The following is a 16,675-nucleotide window of genomic DNA, read 5'->3' as shown; positions in this document are numbered from 1 at the left end:
TTTTCCCATGGAGCAGCTGGTGGAGTCTGTGTGCCTCTAGGGTTGTAACACAACTTCTTACCACTAGGCCATCAGAGCTCTAGAAGCTTTTTTACAAACGGTTTCTGAGCTTAGTTCCAGTTGTTACTAGGTGCTGTTGAGTCAACCACAGCCGATAGTGACCCTGGAGACAACAGATTGGAATCTTCTCTCTCCAGCACTGTTCTTACAGTCTCAGACCCATTTTTACAGTCGCAGCGTCAGTCCGTCTTGTTGGAGGTCTTCTCTTTCACTGATCCTTCATCGCCCCCAGCATGATGTCTTTTTCCAGAGTCTGGCCCCTCCTGATAACACACCTGAACTATATGAGGCAGTTTCACCATCTTTGCTTCTAAGGAGCACTTGCCCAAGAGAGATTTATTTGTTCTTTTGGCAGTTTATGGTATGCGAAGTACTCAGCACCACAGTTGAAAAACATTGATTCCTCTTCTGTTATGCTTTTTTTATTGTCCAGCTTTCAGATGCATAGAAAGCAGTTGAAAATACCATAGTTTGAATCAGGTACTCCTTGGTCCTTAACAGCAGATTTCTGCAATACGACACATCTTCTGATTTCTTGACTACTGTTACGATGGGTGTTGATGTGGATCCAAGTAAAATTAAGTTACTGACAATCTTTTCTCCATTTATCATGATGTTACCTGTTGGTCCGAGTAGTGAAGTTATTTTCTTAATGTTGAGATGTAATACATATTGAAGGCTGTCGTCTTTGATCTTTTGCAAGGAATGCTTTAAGTCTTCTTCACTTTCTCTGTTGTGTCATCTTTATACTACAAATTGTTGATGAGTCTTCCTCTAATGTTGATGCCACATTTTTCTTCATATAGTCCAGTTTCTTGAATTATTTGTTTGCTCAGCGTACAGATCAAGTTGGTATTGAGAAAGTAGATAGAACTCTAAGGCACACTTTTCCTGATTTTAAACCATATAGTCTTCCATTGTTCTGTTTGGCCAGCTGCTTCTTGGTTTATGTATAGGTTTCACATGAGCACAATTAAGTGTTTTAGGATTCCCATTCTTTTCCTTGGTGTCTATAGCTTCTTATGATCCACAATAGCTGCTTTAAATTCTTTGTCTGGTAATGGCCAGAGAGGTCATACTGGAATCTGTTTCCATTGATTGCCTTTTCTTAGATTAAGGGACTCCCATTTTCCCATTTCTTTGTGTGCCTGATAATTTGAGGTTGCGTATTGGAGTATGTTGTTGTTGTTGTGTACCATAGAGTTGGAACCGACTCATAGAGCCTGTGGTAGATTTTCAGAGGCAGTTAATTGCATGAGTGTAGATTGCATCTTTCTCCCACCAAGCAGCTGATGTCCTTGAACCTCGTGCCTTCAGGATTGCAGCACACCTTCTTGCCACTAGGCCACCAGACCTTGTAGATATTCTAGATTCTATTGTATCTCCAAAAAGCATTTTCTTATTTTTGTAAGCAGATTGTTCAATTGGTTGTTCTCAAATTCTACCTTTTTGCACAGTGGACAGCAGCATGAGCTGTGCTGTTGAATGGCTTAGTCTGAGCTAAGTTTCTCGGAGATTTTCTCACTCATTGATTTTAATGATCAGCCAGACATTTGGGTAGATTTTATATCTAGAATTTAAGGTTCCTCCTCTTTAGCTTTCTCCTTTTGGGGAATTCTTTAATTTCTTATGCAACTCTATTCTGGTTCTATAGGCCAATAAGATAGTTTTTACTAAGTAGAACTAACCCTCAAGGAAAAAGCCTAGAAAACTCAGAAGCTACTGCTTCTTCCAAATGTTAACTTTACTTCCATTTTTTGCCTGCTTGTGGTAACTCCAGTGTTATTAACTATTTGCATTTTATTTTATCTGTTTATTTTCTTTTATCCCATAATTATTTGTATGGGACATTGATCTGATGGGAGCCACATTGCTGTTACTGAATAATCCCAACTTTACCAGTCCGTGAATGTGGTAGCTACTCCATCATTCATTTAGTTTTCTTTCATTTCTTTCTATTTAAAAATACAGTCTTATATATCTTTTGTTAGATTAATTCCTAAATGATGTATGTCTTTTGGTCCACTTTCATTTTTTTTATTTCTTACCAGTAGAACAACTAAAAAATATTGGCTTTGTATATAGTGACCTTGCTAAACACTTGAAACACACTCATTAGTTCTAATAATTATTTAGAGTTTTGGGGGTTGTTTTTTTTTTGTAGTTTCTGGGTATACAGTCACATTACATGACAATAATAACAGTTTTAATTTTACTTCTTTTGAATTTTTACAATTTTTATTTCTTCTTTTGCTTTGCCTGTGTTTAGGAGTTGTTGTTTGTTAAGTGCCCTCGAGTTGTAGGCGACTCATAGCGACTCTATGAACAAAAGTCCTCGACCGTTGCGTGACTTTCATCCTTTCTCCAGGTTAATAGGGTTTCCAGAGGCAAGCTGTTTACGGAAGTGGATGCCGCTTCTGCTTCCAAGCTTGTTTCAACTGGCAAGCGCCGCCAAAATAAGCAGATGACTTTATCTTCTTTTTTTAAAAAAAGAAGTAAAAATAATAGTAATTTATTTTTTTAAAAATGCAACATATATATTTTTACAGCATATTTTTTCCATTTATTTTCCCCCCATTCATTCATTGCAGCACCTTTTCCTCCCTGCCCATCCCTCCTCCCCAGTTCATTTTTCTCTTTGAAGGAAAAAAAAATATAAAAATCTTTCATTGTTATACAATGCTCCCCCCTTCCCAAATCCACAGTCCACTTTATTATACGTTCGTTTCCTGGAATCTTGTCATGAAAATAATACCTAATCCTATATTCCTTTTAAACCATTCTCTCCTTTATCTGTTTCAATGCTGTATACATTATTTATCCCCTCTTTTCTTAGGTTTCCCCCCAACCCTGATGTCAGTCCCATTCTACAACAGTGGCACCATGAAGTATTTGTCCTTTTGTAACTGACATATTTCAATCACCATAATGTCCTCCTGGGTCACCCGTTTTGTATAATATTACATTAGTTCTCTATTTTTCAACAAAGCATAGTATTCCATTGTGTGAATATACCACAGCTGCTTTATCCATTTGTTGGTTGATGGGCACTTAGGATGCTTCTAACTCTTTGCTATTGTGAACAAAGCCACAGTAAACATGGGTGTGCATATATCTGCCTGGGTGGCAGTGCCCTTATCTTCTTAATCTCAAAATCTTAAAAGTTTTCAATATTTCACCATTGTTCATGATGTTTGTTATAGGGTTTTGTTTTTTTACACATATTCTTTGTAAGATTAAGGACATTTCTAGAAGAGCTTTTTGATCTTGTGTTTTTGTTGGGTTTTTTTTACCAAAGAAAATATTTTAACTCAAGTTCCCACGGCAAACTTGAGTTATGTTGGGTTAAAATAAAAGAAAAAGGCCAGTTAAGATTCAGAAAGAAAATGCTTTAATCTATTGGAAGCTGAAATCAATGTATACATTTTAATCAAACACCTGCTGCACGAGGAGGGTTTTGTTTTTTTTTTTAAAAAAAAAGTCTTTCAGAGTCTACCAGGCTAAGCCTTTCGCTGCCTTTGCTGCTTTGGATTTGTTTTTTCCCTTCCCTTTTTCTCTCTTTGCTTTTACTCTTTTTCTCTGCCTCTGGTTCCTCCAATTTATGTACTGTCCATGCTGGTCTAGAAGGCTTTTTGTGTTTCTCTTAATATCAGACACCATTTTCTTGTCATCTTTTTCATCACCCATATCACATTGCATTTTCTCTTAGTAATGTTTGGGAACCACAACAGTTCTATCTCTTGAACGTCATTCATTACAACATCACCATCTACTTTGAGAATAATTTTACGTCTACAGATCTCCACTGGTCATTGTTTTTCCTCTTTTCTGCATGCATCTTTTCCACTGTTAACAGTGCTGCAAAGAAATCAAGCCAACCGGAAGTTTAGATCGTGTGTTTTTAAAATTATTAGTGGATGTTGAAGTTTACTAGATATTGTGCGTTCCCTAAGGTAGTCAGGTAATATTAAGACAATATACAAGAAGGGTTTATTTAAACGTGGTAATTATTTGTATTCCCGACTTTTGCATTCCAGTCACCCATTATTATCAATGCATCTTGATTGCATGTTCGATTAATCTCCGATTGTAAAAGTTGGTAAAAATCTTCTATCTCCTCTTCCTTGGCTCTGGTTGTTGGTGCATATATTTGAATGATAGTGGTATTCACTGGACTTCCTTGTATGCGTATAGATATTATCCTGTCACTGACAATATTGTACTTCAAGATGGATCTAGCAATGACTTTTTTAACTATGAAAGCAACTCTGGAGAACGACCACTTGGCCAACTGACTGGAAGAGATCTATATTTGTTCCTATCCCAAAGAAAGGTGACCCAACAGAATGTGGAAACTACAGAACAATCTCACTGATTTCACATGCAAGCAAGATTTTACTGAAGATTATCCAAAAACGACTGGAACAGCACATCAACAGAGAACTACCAGAAATCCAGGCTGCGGTTAGAAGGGGTCGTGGTACTAGAGATATTGTAGCTGATGTTAGATAGATCTTGGCTGAAATCAGGGAATACCAGAGGAATGTCTATCTGTGTTTCATTGACTATGCAAAGGCATTTGACTGTGTAGATCATAACAAACTGTGGCTGACTCTGAGAAGAATGGGAATCCCAGAACACTTGATCGTTCTAATGCGAAACTTATACTTGGACCAGGAGGCAGTCGTCAGAACAGAGCAAGGGAACACTGCATGGTTCAAAATTGGGAAGGGCGTACGCCAGGGATGCATCCTATCTCCATACCTTTTCAACCTATATGCAGAACAGATTATCCGGGAGGCTGGGCTCTATGAGGAGAAATGTGGGGTCAAGATTGGTGGACGATTTATCAGCAATCTGTGTTATGCGGATGACACAACCCTGCTTGCTGAAACTGAAGAGGACCTGAAGCGCCTGCTGCAGAGTGTCAAGGACTGCAGCCTACAACATGGATTGAGGCTCAATGTCAAGGAGACATTCTCACCACTGGACCAATTGGCAGCATCAGGATGGATGGTGAAGAGATTGAGATTATACACAGCTTTAGTTTGCTTGGCTCCATAGTCAACAGTCTTGGCACCAGCAGCCAGGAAATTAAAAGGCACATTGCCATGGGAAAGTCTGCTGTTAGGGACCTCTCCAAAGTACTGAAAAGCAATGGTGTCTCTCTGGAGACTAAGGTGCGTCTGATACAGGCTATGGTCTTCGCAATCACTTGTTATGCATCAGGGAGTTGGACAATGACCAGGGATGCCTGTGGTGCTGGAGAAGAGTATTGAGAATACCATGGACTACTAGGAAAACAAACAGATTTGTCCTGGAAAGGGTTAAACCGGGTGGCTCCTTGGAGGCAAAGATTCTGAGGCTCCGTGTAACATACTTTGGACATGTTGTGAGGAGAGACCGGTCCCTGGAGAGGAATATCATGCTTGGTAGTGTGGAGGGGACAGCACAGGAGAGGAAGGCCCTCTGTGAGGTGGATTGATTCAGTGACTGGGATAATTGGGATGGGAGTGTCAGAGAAAGTGTGATTGGCACAGGACAGAGCAGAGTTTAGGCCTGTTGTACATAGGGCTGCTATGAGTCTCAAGCGACTCGACGGCACATAACAACGACAACAATTATTTGTATTAATAAAGTTTAATTGGTGTTCTAAATTAAAATGTTGGTGAGTGACTGGATGAAAACAATGTATGATTTGTAAACTTTCACTCAAATAATATAAAATTTTTAAAGAAAAGATTGAGAAGTTTATCAGCTTAAAAAGTGATAGTCATGTGCCTTTTCTCCTTTAGTATGAATCATTGATTCACTAGTAATAATAAACTTTATTCTGAAGTGATGTGTTATTTTTTGTATTTTATATATTACCATATTAGATTTGAATACCTATTTTTTGCTCACCATCTCTCTACCTTTTCTACATGCTTGTTTGATAGAGTAATTGAAGATATTTCTTACATTCTGGGAAGTCTTCATCTAGGATAAGTATTGAATAATTAAAAAAGAAACAAATGAATTACTTTCCATAAGAAAACTGGACATTGTTTAGCACACCACCTAGAAGAGAAACACTGTAAAACCTATAGCGACCTCTTTCCTGTTTTTTTATAGTAGATTTCATTTTTATATTAGCCATTGTGTGGAGGAGTTTGTGGGGAGTGGTATTTGTATGGTATCTCCCTGTGAGAAGGTGGCTATTATATCCTGTGCCTCACTTGAGAAGAAGCGACCAAGTCAACTATTTGTGATGCAGATCCATCTGTTTGACATTGACGTTCCTGGGAAAATGACATTTCAAGAATCGGAAACATTGAGTCCTGGTGATAGTTTCTCCACATTTGATACTCGTACGTACCATTTAAGTTTGCCTCATTTAGCAATCCCGGTAGAAGAGGCTTAGATGATACTCCTTTCTTTTTCTCTTTAATTTTTCCTCATAACATGACTGAAGGAGAAGAAGTGAAAAGAAGAGAAGGGTCATTTGCATGTAAAATCAGACTGAATAAATAATAAAGATTTGACAAGATGTTATTCTTCTGTTTGTCTGCAGCCTCCCTTGAGCTTCCCAAATGTATCTGTTAGACCAGGATTGACTGTCTCCTGCTTCAATATACATTCAATTTCTCATCTCTACTTTGTTTGCATGAATGCTATCTTTTTTTTAAGAAACAGACTTTATTATTGTTATTTAAGATTTTAAAGTTTTTTGTTTTGAATTTGGTGAAGCATGAATGTTATCTTTATGCAATAATGTCAAACAAGAGAGAATATATTGTTCCCACCTCTATTGTTGTTGTTATGTGCCATTAAGTTAGAAGTGACCCATAGCTGACCTTCAAGTAGGTTTTCAGAGGCAGTTGTTAATCATCTGTCTTTCTCCTTCAGGGTTACTGGTGGATTCAAACTCTATGCCTTTGAGTTGGCAGCACAACTCCTTACCGCCTGGCCACCCGAGCTCCCTTCCCAATGATCAGCCCTGTGTTAATTTATACTTACTAGTATTTGGGGATCATAAAGTTATGGACCCTTCCCTGTGACATTCCATGCTGCAGGAGCATGAGTTTTTATTTGTGTCTTTTCTATTTGAAAACAGCTTACTGCAAAGTGGGCCTGGGCATCTGCTACGACATGCGCTTTGCGGAGCTTGCACAGATCTATGCTCAGCGAGGTGAGCAAGGGTTACAGTTCTGTTGTGTGGATGCATGGAGGTTTGGTTGTGGAGGAAGCCCTTAGAAAAACTGGGAAGAAGGTTGGTTCTTATTCTCCTCCCCCTAAGCCTCTCCACCCCAGTGTTGTTTCTCAGACTCTTGTTATGTAGAGACGGTAGGGCTTGGGGCAGGGGTCGTGGTTTAACAAGGCAGGAGCGTGTATGTCTGCCTTCCAAGTTCTGCTTGCTACCATGTTTGGAAAGAACAGAATCTACATGGCAACGAGGGGGAAGGGGTACTAGGTCATCTCTGCTCATCTGGACATTTCCACAGCTTCCTAAAGTCTGAGGCTGCCAAGAAGTGAAGTATGTAGAGCCCAAAAGAAATGAAAAATTGGTCTGCATGCCTGTGGTTCTAACTCTTCCCCTTCCTTCATTGGCACAACAGTGTGGGATAAATAATTTTTTTAACCTCTAGAACAGTCGTTCTCAGCTTGCTCATTGGTAGTTATGAGAACTAAGGAGAAAGAACTTCTAAAGCTCCTTGTATGATGCTCATCAAATGTTAGCTTCTCTGTTAGACCCCTGAGGCTATTTACAGTTCAGTTCAGTTAAAGAATAGAAGTGGGTGCAGATGGTGTGGCTGCCTGATGAGCAGAGAGGCAAAGGGTCCCGAGGCACTGAGTCTCATCAGTAAGCATCGCAGCACCTTTTCTGCCCTGCTTTCATTTGGAAGGAAATGCAGAGCATGATCCTTTTCCTTGCAGAGTTTACGACATCCTCCTGAGAGAAGTTTGAGTGGCAGTTTAGTTTGCTCTGTTCTTTTAAAGCAAAGATTTAAACCAAGTCATATGTTGTCTGTTCTGTCATCAATTTCACTTTTCTTGGGTGTCTGTATCTGTTGTCTGTGTTTGTCTCTAAAGGAATTAAGCACCATCTCCTACTACTGCTAACATTGTCTGACATAGCTAACATTTTTCTTTTTTTGTGTACTTGGGAAAGTGTAATTTTTTTTCTCATTGGGTAAATAGTAAAAGGGAGGGACAAGGGAGGTTAAGTATTCAAGTGAATCCGTTCTTCTCTGACCTTTCTCTCTCTCCCAGGCTGCCAGCTGTTGGTATATCCTGGTGCTTTCAATTTGACCACTGGACCAGCCCACTGGGAGTTGCTTCAGCGAGGCCGGTGAGAAAGTAACCATCTCTCAAAGATCTTCAAGCATCTCAGTGTCTCTCCTCTGAGGAAGGATCTCCAGTTGGGTGGAAGTACTAACCTTCCCTATATGGAAAGCTGCCCCAGACGCAGGATGCCTCTGCCCGAGCATAGTTCAAAAGGATCAATCTGTTGAGAGGGCTTCTCCTTTTGGGCACCTTCTCCTCAGACCCAAAGCCCTAACTTCATGGATTTGAGGATGCATTTACCTGTATTTTCTAGGGCATTCACTGTGTTGAGTGGCCAGTGGTTAGACTGCTCCCTCTGAGACAGTGCCAGCACTTTTTGCAGAGATATTGAAATATGTGGAGCTCACCTGCTCAGAAGTCAGGAAAAGTCAAGGGTTATTTTAGCCTAACAGTCATGTGCAGAGATTGTAGTCTCTACCCAGGACCAGGCTGTTCCTGAGAGGCAAGAATGGTGAAACTTTCTCATATACTTTGGGCATGTTGTCAGAAGGGGCCAGCCCTTGGGAATGGTGGAGGATCAGAGAAAGAGAAGGTGACACCAACAAGATGGATTGACAAAGAGTCTGTACCATGGACTTGAGCATATCAGAGATGGTGAGATGGTGCAGGATGGGTCTAAGTTCAGATCTGTTCATATGGTCGTTATGTCATAGTCTACTCAATGACACCTAACTTAGTTGTGGCCATGAGAAAGGTCTCCTCACATTGCCAGATGTTCCTTGTTGGACAGAATCGTCCCCAGTTGCGAACCAGTTGCTGCTGAATGAGGTATTTGAGGAGAGGGAGCAACGGCTTTGACTGTCTCCCTCTACATCTGAACCAGCTGTTCTGCCCTGCGGATTTTCTTTTTCTTCTTTTTTTAAAAAGAAAGGCTTGTACATTTGTGATTGAAAAAATTATATAATGTCTATTTGCTTTTTTCCTATTGACTATAGGGCTGTGGATAATCAGGTATACGTGGCCACGGCTTCTCCGGCCCGGGACGACAAAGCCTCCTACGTGGCCTGGGGACACAGCACTGTGGTGAATCCCTGGTGAGTGAGTGAGTGAGTGAGTGAGTGAGTGAGGACAGAACCCCTGGGCACTTGAGGGAGACAGCACATGGGCAGGTGGCCTAGCTGACTCCTGACCAGCCTTCCCTCAGCTCCTAATTCTCCACGTGTCCTCCAAGCTGTCCCTCTGTGTGGGAGAAGCTCTTAATACTTGCACTTGAAAATGACGACGTCTAAACAGGCTCGTCCTGCTCTCCTGCCTGAGTGAGTGGCCTCTGCCCTCTTACAAATGACTGAGTGGCTTTCCCTGTTGGCCGGATGCAGATCAATAGGGGAAACAAGGGAGCAGGGAGAGCCTGGTGGGTTTGGTTTAAGCAGCATGACTTGCCCGAATTCCAGGGTGAGGATTTTGCTCCAACATAATGATTGAAACAGGGTGTTCAATTAAGGAATGCTATGAACTTGTGCCCTGTTGGAAGGATAAATCTTTTTATCTTGGTGAAACTAGCACACAAGTCTGCTTAAGTTTATATACATTATATGTGTATATCATGATCATATTATGGTCTGCATGTATACAGTTGATGTAGCCAAGTCCCCAGGTTCTCTCATTCGATTTAGAGCTTATGGTAGGGAAGACCTTGGAGGGCAGGCGTGTCTCAGCCACCCTCCTGCACATTAGGGGTTGGAGGTATTCAGAGAGCAGAAGGATTAAGTGGCCCTGAAAATTTTCTTAAATGTGACTCAAATTTCTCTTCCCAGTGTTAGGGGCAGTCTAACCTCTGCCTCTTAGACTGCCCCACTCATTTCCCTGATGAATTCTGTTCTGAGTGCTTCTGACATTCAATAGTTGATTAAGGTTGACTAAGTGAGGCTTCGTCTGACACACTTTGGGCATGTTGCAAAGAGGGACCTTGGAGAGGGACATCATACTTGGGAGGGTGGAGGGACAGTGCAGGAGGGGAAGACCCTCAATGAGATGGATTGATTCAGTGACTGGGGTAATGGGGATGGATGTGTCAGAGACAGTAAAGTTGGCGCAGGATAGAGCAGGTTTTAGGGCTATTCTTTATAGGGTCACTATGAGTTGCAAGCGACACAGTGGCACATAACAACAAGTCAACCTTATGATTAAGGCTGTCTTTTTTTTTTTCTTTCTTTTTATTATTATTAAATTTTATTAGTTTTAATGAACATTTACAGAGATTTTGGGTTTTCATTCATTCATTGTTGCACTGTTTTCTCCACCCTCCTCCCCAATTTGTTCTTCTTCCCCCCCATGTCTGTTTTAATTGTCCAATTGCCACAGTGCTTGTCAAAGCCAGTTCTGATTAATCTCCTCTGTCAGTGTGTCCCTTGCCATTCCCTATCACTCCTCCCTGAGAGAGACTTCACCCTGATTCATAAGGAAAAGGGGATGGCGTATTCTCTTAGCTACTTCCTGCTGAAAAGGGATGCTGTGGGTTTCAGGGTGAAGGTCTTCTCTCACTACTCTAAAGGGCCTAAGGCTGTCTTAAAAAAACCCAAACAACAAAACCTCATTGCTGCCAATTCAGAACTGCTGACCCAGCAAGTTTTCAGAGGGTATAAATTTCATGGGAAATTACCCATCTGTCTCCTGTGGAACAGCTGGTGGATTGAAACCTCCTGTCTTTGGGTTGGAAGCTCAACTCCCTACCCAGTAGAGCACCAGAGCCCCCTGTATTGCTCTTCAGAAATCTACTTTTAGAGTTCTAAAACCTCTGACTTATTTTGGTGTTAGAATGGGTACCTGTGTTTAATAATAAATTTGTCTTTGAACACTAGGAAAGATAGAATAAAATATGGCATTTATAACAGAGTTTGTAACCCCATTGTGCAAATACCTTTTGTGAATGGCTAGTAAACGGAAACATATCCTCCTTGGTGAAGTCTGTAGGGACTTGCATGGCTAACCCATCAGTGGGACCTCTGTGGTGGTTCAAATCCAGCATGAGAGAAAGATGGGAAATCTTCCATTTCGTTTAAAGCCTCCAGAGTCAGCTATGAGTCAGTTCAAACCAGACAGCAATGAGAATGAGTGATGGCTTGTAATGTCAAGCAACTTTGTGTGTTTTTGTGCTTTGGAGAAATTGAATCACACTGCAAATGTGTTTGAACTCCTGCTCTGGGCTAGAAGACTTAGTAAGCATTGGGAATAGTTTAGCATATCATCCTTTTCCTGGATCTACGACGAAGTGTTTCTGAATGTGGGACTCTTGCCAGGACCAGCTTTCTTACCACTTCTCCAGAGACCCCAGTCTGAAATCTTCCCTTCATGTCTTAAATTCAGTTGATTTAGGAATCCAGGGATTTCAGGCCCAAAGCTAGAGATCCAAGCCGACCTGAGTCCTGTGGAGGCTCAGCTTCACCATATGCACGATGAGTAGCAGCGTTGAAGGCAGAAGGGCCTGAGATTCACTCAAGGTGGGGACAGGCCGGAGCTTCCTCTCAGTTAGTGGTGGCTCTATTTCCAATGCTTAATATCATATAATACAGTTCCTAGTTTGCAAAAGAAATTCTCTCATTTCTTTGCTAAATTTTCCCTAACCCTAGCCCTAATATTCATTACACTTTGGGAAATGGAGACACAAAAATACTTGCAACAGGGTCACTTAACTAGTCAAGTGGTAGAGCAGGTGTTCATACCTCTGCCTTATATATCATTTAAAATCTCAGATTCTATCCCCTTTGCCCTGTGAGACAGAGAGATCAGTATTTCAGCAACCTTTGGTAACTGTACACATTCTTTTCTGAATCCTTTTCAGGGGGGAGGTCCTTGCCAAGGCTGGCACAGAAGAAACAATTGTGTATTCAGACATAGGTAAGATGCATGTTGCCACAATTGATGTCTTTGGTTTCCCTGTTGCCCTGAGGTCAGTGTCCATGGGTGCAAAGCTCCTGTCATTGGCTCTTTCATGTCTCTTCTGTTTCATCCTTAGGACATACTAGAAACTGGTCCCTCAGCCAAGGCTGGGGACTTTAACTCAAGTTTTCATGGTTTGTACTGAAATGATTTAATGCCATCCTGAGTTAAAAAATAAAAAGAAAGAAAAAGAAATTATTTGAGAGCCACTACCTGTAGTTCTAAACAAAGCTTGTATGACTGAGTTAATATCTCAGGTGCTGATTGCTTTTACACTGTTTGGGGAAGAAATGTCCCTCATTAGTAAGGAGTTATGTATTATTAATCTTAAGCCTTCCTGATTTTGCAGATCTGAAGAAGCTGGCTGAAATACGTCAACAGATCCCCATTTTTAGCCAGAAGCGATCAGATCTCTATGCAGTGGAGGCAAAAAAGCTCTAAAATTTCCAGCCTATCACAGAATAAGAAGATAGGATTCTGCAACATAATCAACTTCCGACTGATTTTTTTTTCCCATGGAGACTTCCCCTGCCTTTAAAAAAAAAATGTACATATTCCCTCCCTTGGAACATTCTGTTGAGGTGTTAATAGTATCGAACCTAAACTCAATGCCAGTGAGTCTCTTCTGACTCATACTGACCCTTTAGGACACAGTAGAAATGTCCCATAAGGTTTCCAGGGATGTAAATCTTTATGGGCTCAGACCACACTACCTTCTGCAGAGCTCAGCTGGTCAGTTCAAACCACCTGCCTTTTGGGCAGCAGACACATGCTTAATCATTGCACCAACAGGACTCCTTTGATAATAGTGTCAGCACATATTAAATAATTAAAATGGGGGTTGTGTGTGTGTGATTTATGACCGGCATTGAAGAGCCAAAGGGTAGTGTAAGTGGAGTCTGGGAGGTGGGAGGATATGAGACAGTGACTCTAAAGCAACTGGTTAAAAGTATCAAATCCTGATATCCTGGTAACTGATTCACCTAGTGCAGATATCTTTGCCATGAGTCTGTCACTCCACTTGCTGGAGTTGGAACCCATTTTCTGGAAAGCTTGTTCTTATGCTTTGCTTTTCCAAGCAGTCTCTTCAAAGTTACATTTTTTTGTTCATGCATTAACTATGGGAACCAAGATGGCAGTTTCTGGATGTTGGCCAGCGGAAGTGACAGCCCCACCCGTTCTAGCAACATTCTGAGCTCTGCAGATTGAAGTAGGAGTTATTGATTAGACTTCTGGCCCTCATGGTGCTGGAGAAAAGACTGTGTGAACAGTGAGCTCTTGGGAGAATGATGATGGAAGACAGAATGACATTTGGGGAAGGCAACTAACACATGATTCTCGTAAAAGATTTTCTGACTGCAGATCCAGGTCTGACTGCCATCAAGTCGATTCCAGCTCACAGTGATTCACCATCAGACTTGCGGAAAGAGACTGCCCACTTTCTCTAGTGAATTCGAACTGCCAGCCTCACAGTGAGCAACCTGACATGTTAGCACCACACCACTGGGACTCATATCTTTTACTGCTTTTCTCATTGGTAAAACTTTCTAGCTCCATAGTGAAAGGCACACTTTAAGCCTTATTCAGAATCCTCTAATTTAGCAATTGTTAAACTTATTCATGTCAGAATCATTTTGTACTGCTAAAAAACTGAGGACTCCAATTCGCTTTTGTTTATATAGGTTATTGTTGTTATGTGCCGTCAAGTTGCTTGTGACTCATAGTGACCCTGTGTACATCAACCCTAAACCCTGCCGTATCCTGTGCCAGTCACACTGCCTCTGACACACCCATCCCGATTACCCCAGTCACTGAATCAATCCACCTTTTAGAGGGTCTTCCCTTCCTGCGCTGTCCCTCCACCCTCCCAAGCATGATGTCCCTCTCCAAGGACCTCTACCTCCTTACAACATGTCCAAAGTATGTCAGACTTCAGAATCCTTGCCTCCAAGGAGCAGCCTGATTTCACCCTCTCTAGGATGAACCTGTTCATTTTCTTAGCAGTCCATGGTATATTCAATAATCTCCAGCAGCTCAGCTCAAAGGCATCAATTCTTCTATCATCCCTAGTCATAGACCAGCCCTCTGACGCATAGCAAGTGATTGCAAAGACCGTGGTCTGTATCAGGCTCACCCTAGTCTCCAGGCTAACATCGTTGCTCTTCAGTACTTTGGAGAGGTCTCTAACAGCAGACTTTCCCATAGCAATACGTCTTTTAATTTCCTGGCTGCTGGTCCAAAAGTGTTGACTGTGGATCTCTTCACCATCTAGCATGATGCTGCCAGTTGGCCCAGTGGTGAGAATCTTTGTTTTCTTGATATTGAGCAGTGGTAAATTTGTAACTATAACTATATGACAGCCAGCTGTCTAAGAAATACCCTGACTTACAGTAGAATTTACCCCTTTCCAGGATAGAAATACTAGTGTGGCCAAGCTCAAGTTATCAACATCATATCACTGAACACAGAGACGGGGACATGTGCACACAGCTGGCTCTTGTGAGTTGGTGCTGTCCTGCCTGCATCATACCACTCATTATACATCTAGATGATTCCCATATTGGAAAAGAAAGCACAATTTTAAACTGAATATGTGCGCATGCATTCTGTTAGCCTTAAGAGTGACCATGGCATCATGCATCATTTGATCTCTAAAAAATAACACTGAGCATTTGTTATAAGAGTATGAAATGGAAAATACCTTTTTAAAATAAAGTGTATGGTTTGATAGGGAGCTCTGGTGGCCTAGTGGCAAGAAGCTGTGCTGCAATCCCAAAGGCATGTGGTTCAAGGTCACCAGCTGCTCTGTGGGAGAACAATAGACAATCTCCTCCCGTAAAATTAACTGCCTCTGAAAACCCCCCAGAGGGTCAGCTATGGGTCGGCTCTAGCTCTACAGTACACAACAACATGCTCTGGTAAAGTTTGACATATGTATGCATTGGTGAAATCGGCACAATCAAGATAATGAGTGTATCTATGACCACCAAATGTTTCCTTGTTTTGGTTTATAATCTCTGCCGATACCTGTTCTCCCCTGGCAACCACTTAGGTGCTTTACTCCTGTAAGTTTACATTTTCAATTATGTGTGTGTAGAATCATTCAGTATGTGTACTTCTTTGTCTTCTTTCAGCATAATCATTTGGGAAATTGCCCATGTTCATGTCTTTATTATTAATTATTATTAATACTAAGTCACTATGAGTTATTGGCTCAATGGCACCTAACAACAATGTTTCATGATCTGGTTTTTGCCAGTTCCCACTTAGGTTGTTTCTACTTTTTTCCTATTACAAGTAAAGCTACTAGAAACAATTGTGTGAGAGTCTTGTCTTTCTCTTGCTAAGCGTGTAGGTAAAATGAAGGGCCCATCGGGTATGTGTGCATTTAACTGCTTCTTTCTCAAAGCCACTGTGCAGTTTTACATGATCTCCAGCAGCTTGTCAGAGCCCCAGTTGTGCCACATCCTCACCAACATTTGGCAGAGTCAATCTGCTTGTCTGTCCTATTGGCTACTGAACACCTTCTCATGTGCAACTTTGGTGATATGTAGCCTACATTTAAATATAAATAAGACTTTAAGGGAGCTCTGGTGGCCTAGTGGCAAGAAGCTGTACTGCAATCCCAGAGGCGCATGGTTCGAATCCACCAGATGCTCTGCCGGGAAAGGAGGGACAATCTCCTCCTGTACCAGTCAGATCGGATTTGATGGTACACAGACACACAAAAATAATAATAAAAAATTTTAAAAAAGAGTTTAGTCTATTTTAGTCTGTATGTTAGTATTTTAGAAGTTTTCTTGGTTTTGCTCTTAATATTTGTCTTCTATCCCATTTTTTTAAATCTCTTTTTCTGTTTACAGTGTAAGAATCCATTTCCTCTCTTCGTCTCTCTTTTTGTTTTACATTTGACTATTTGCTTGTTGCAGCACCATTTGCTGGGAAGATGATCCTGTCCTAATTGAAAAAATCCCTAGATGGTACAAACACCTTGGGTTGTCATGAAATAAAGTTCTGGTGATTTGCTTCAGTAATAGTAGCAGCCAGGTAGTTCTGTGTAACTTGTGGGATTTCATGACCTGGAATTAAAAGTAACAACCTTTACATTTTGGTTTGGATTATTCAGGTGATTTTTTAAATTAATTAACTGGCCATACAAGTAGTTCTTAGTCTAGGAAGAAACTCCATGATAAATTCTGATGTAGACTGAATCTCTGTTTTTAAGAGTATTATTTGTTACCTTTTACTATTAATTTTTGTTTGGAAGCAGGAGTGGTATCTACTTCCTAAACAACATACCTCTGGAAACTATGAACTTTGATAAACAATCATAGAAAGACTTCAGGCCTTTTGTTCATAGGGCTGTTATGAGTCGTACTCGACCTGACGACAAGCAACAACAGCAGCATTA

General features: G+C 41.0%; 1 protein-coding gene and 1 pseudogene across 1 annotated transcript in view; one reads left to right on the top strand and one right to left on the bottom strand.

The window, feature by feature from the left end:
• Positions 1–12,774, top strand: part of NIT2 (nitrilase family, member 2) — a 29,130-nt gene extending 16,356 nt beyond the window's left edge. Inside the window, exons 5-10 of the mRNA XM_006890021.1 lie at positions 6,317–6,410; positions 7,157–7,231; positions 8,314–8,392; positions 9,324–9,422; positions 12,167–12,222; positions 12,614–12,774. Of these exons, the coding sequence (XP_006890083.1) occupies positions 6,317–6,410; positions 7,157–7,231; positions 8,314–8,392; positions 9,324–9,422; positions 12,167–12,222; positions 12,614–12,705 (495 nt within the window). The 3' untranslated portion in view covers positions 12,706–12,774. The remainder of the gene's footprint in view (positions 1–6,316; positions 6,411–7,156; positions 7,232–8,313; positions 8,393–9,323; positions 9,423–12,166; positions 12,223–12,613) is intronic.
• LOC102855645 lies at positions 3,553–10,223 on the bottom strand (annotated as a pseudogene).
• Positions 12,775–16,675: the final 3,901 nt, after the last annotated feature.

Source organism: Elephantulus edwardii, unplaced genomic scaffold (genome assembly GCF_000299155.1).
Source record: "Elephantulus edwardii isolate Elephantulus edwardi_28Jun2011 unplaced genomic scaffold, EleEdw1.0 scaffold00085, whole genome shotgun sequence".
NCBI lineage: Eukaryota > Metazoa > Chordata > Mammalia > Macroscelidea > Macroscelididae > Elephantulus > Elephantulus edwardii.
This window is presented reverse-complemented; position numbering and strand designations above follow the sequence as displayed.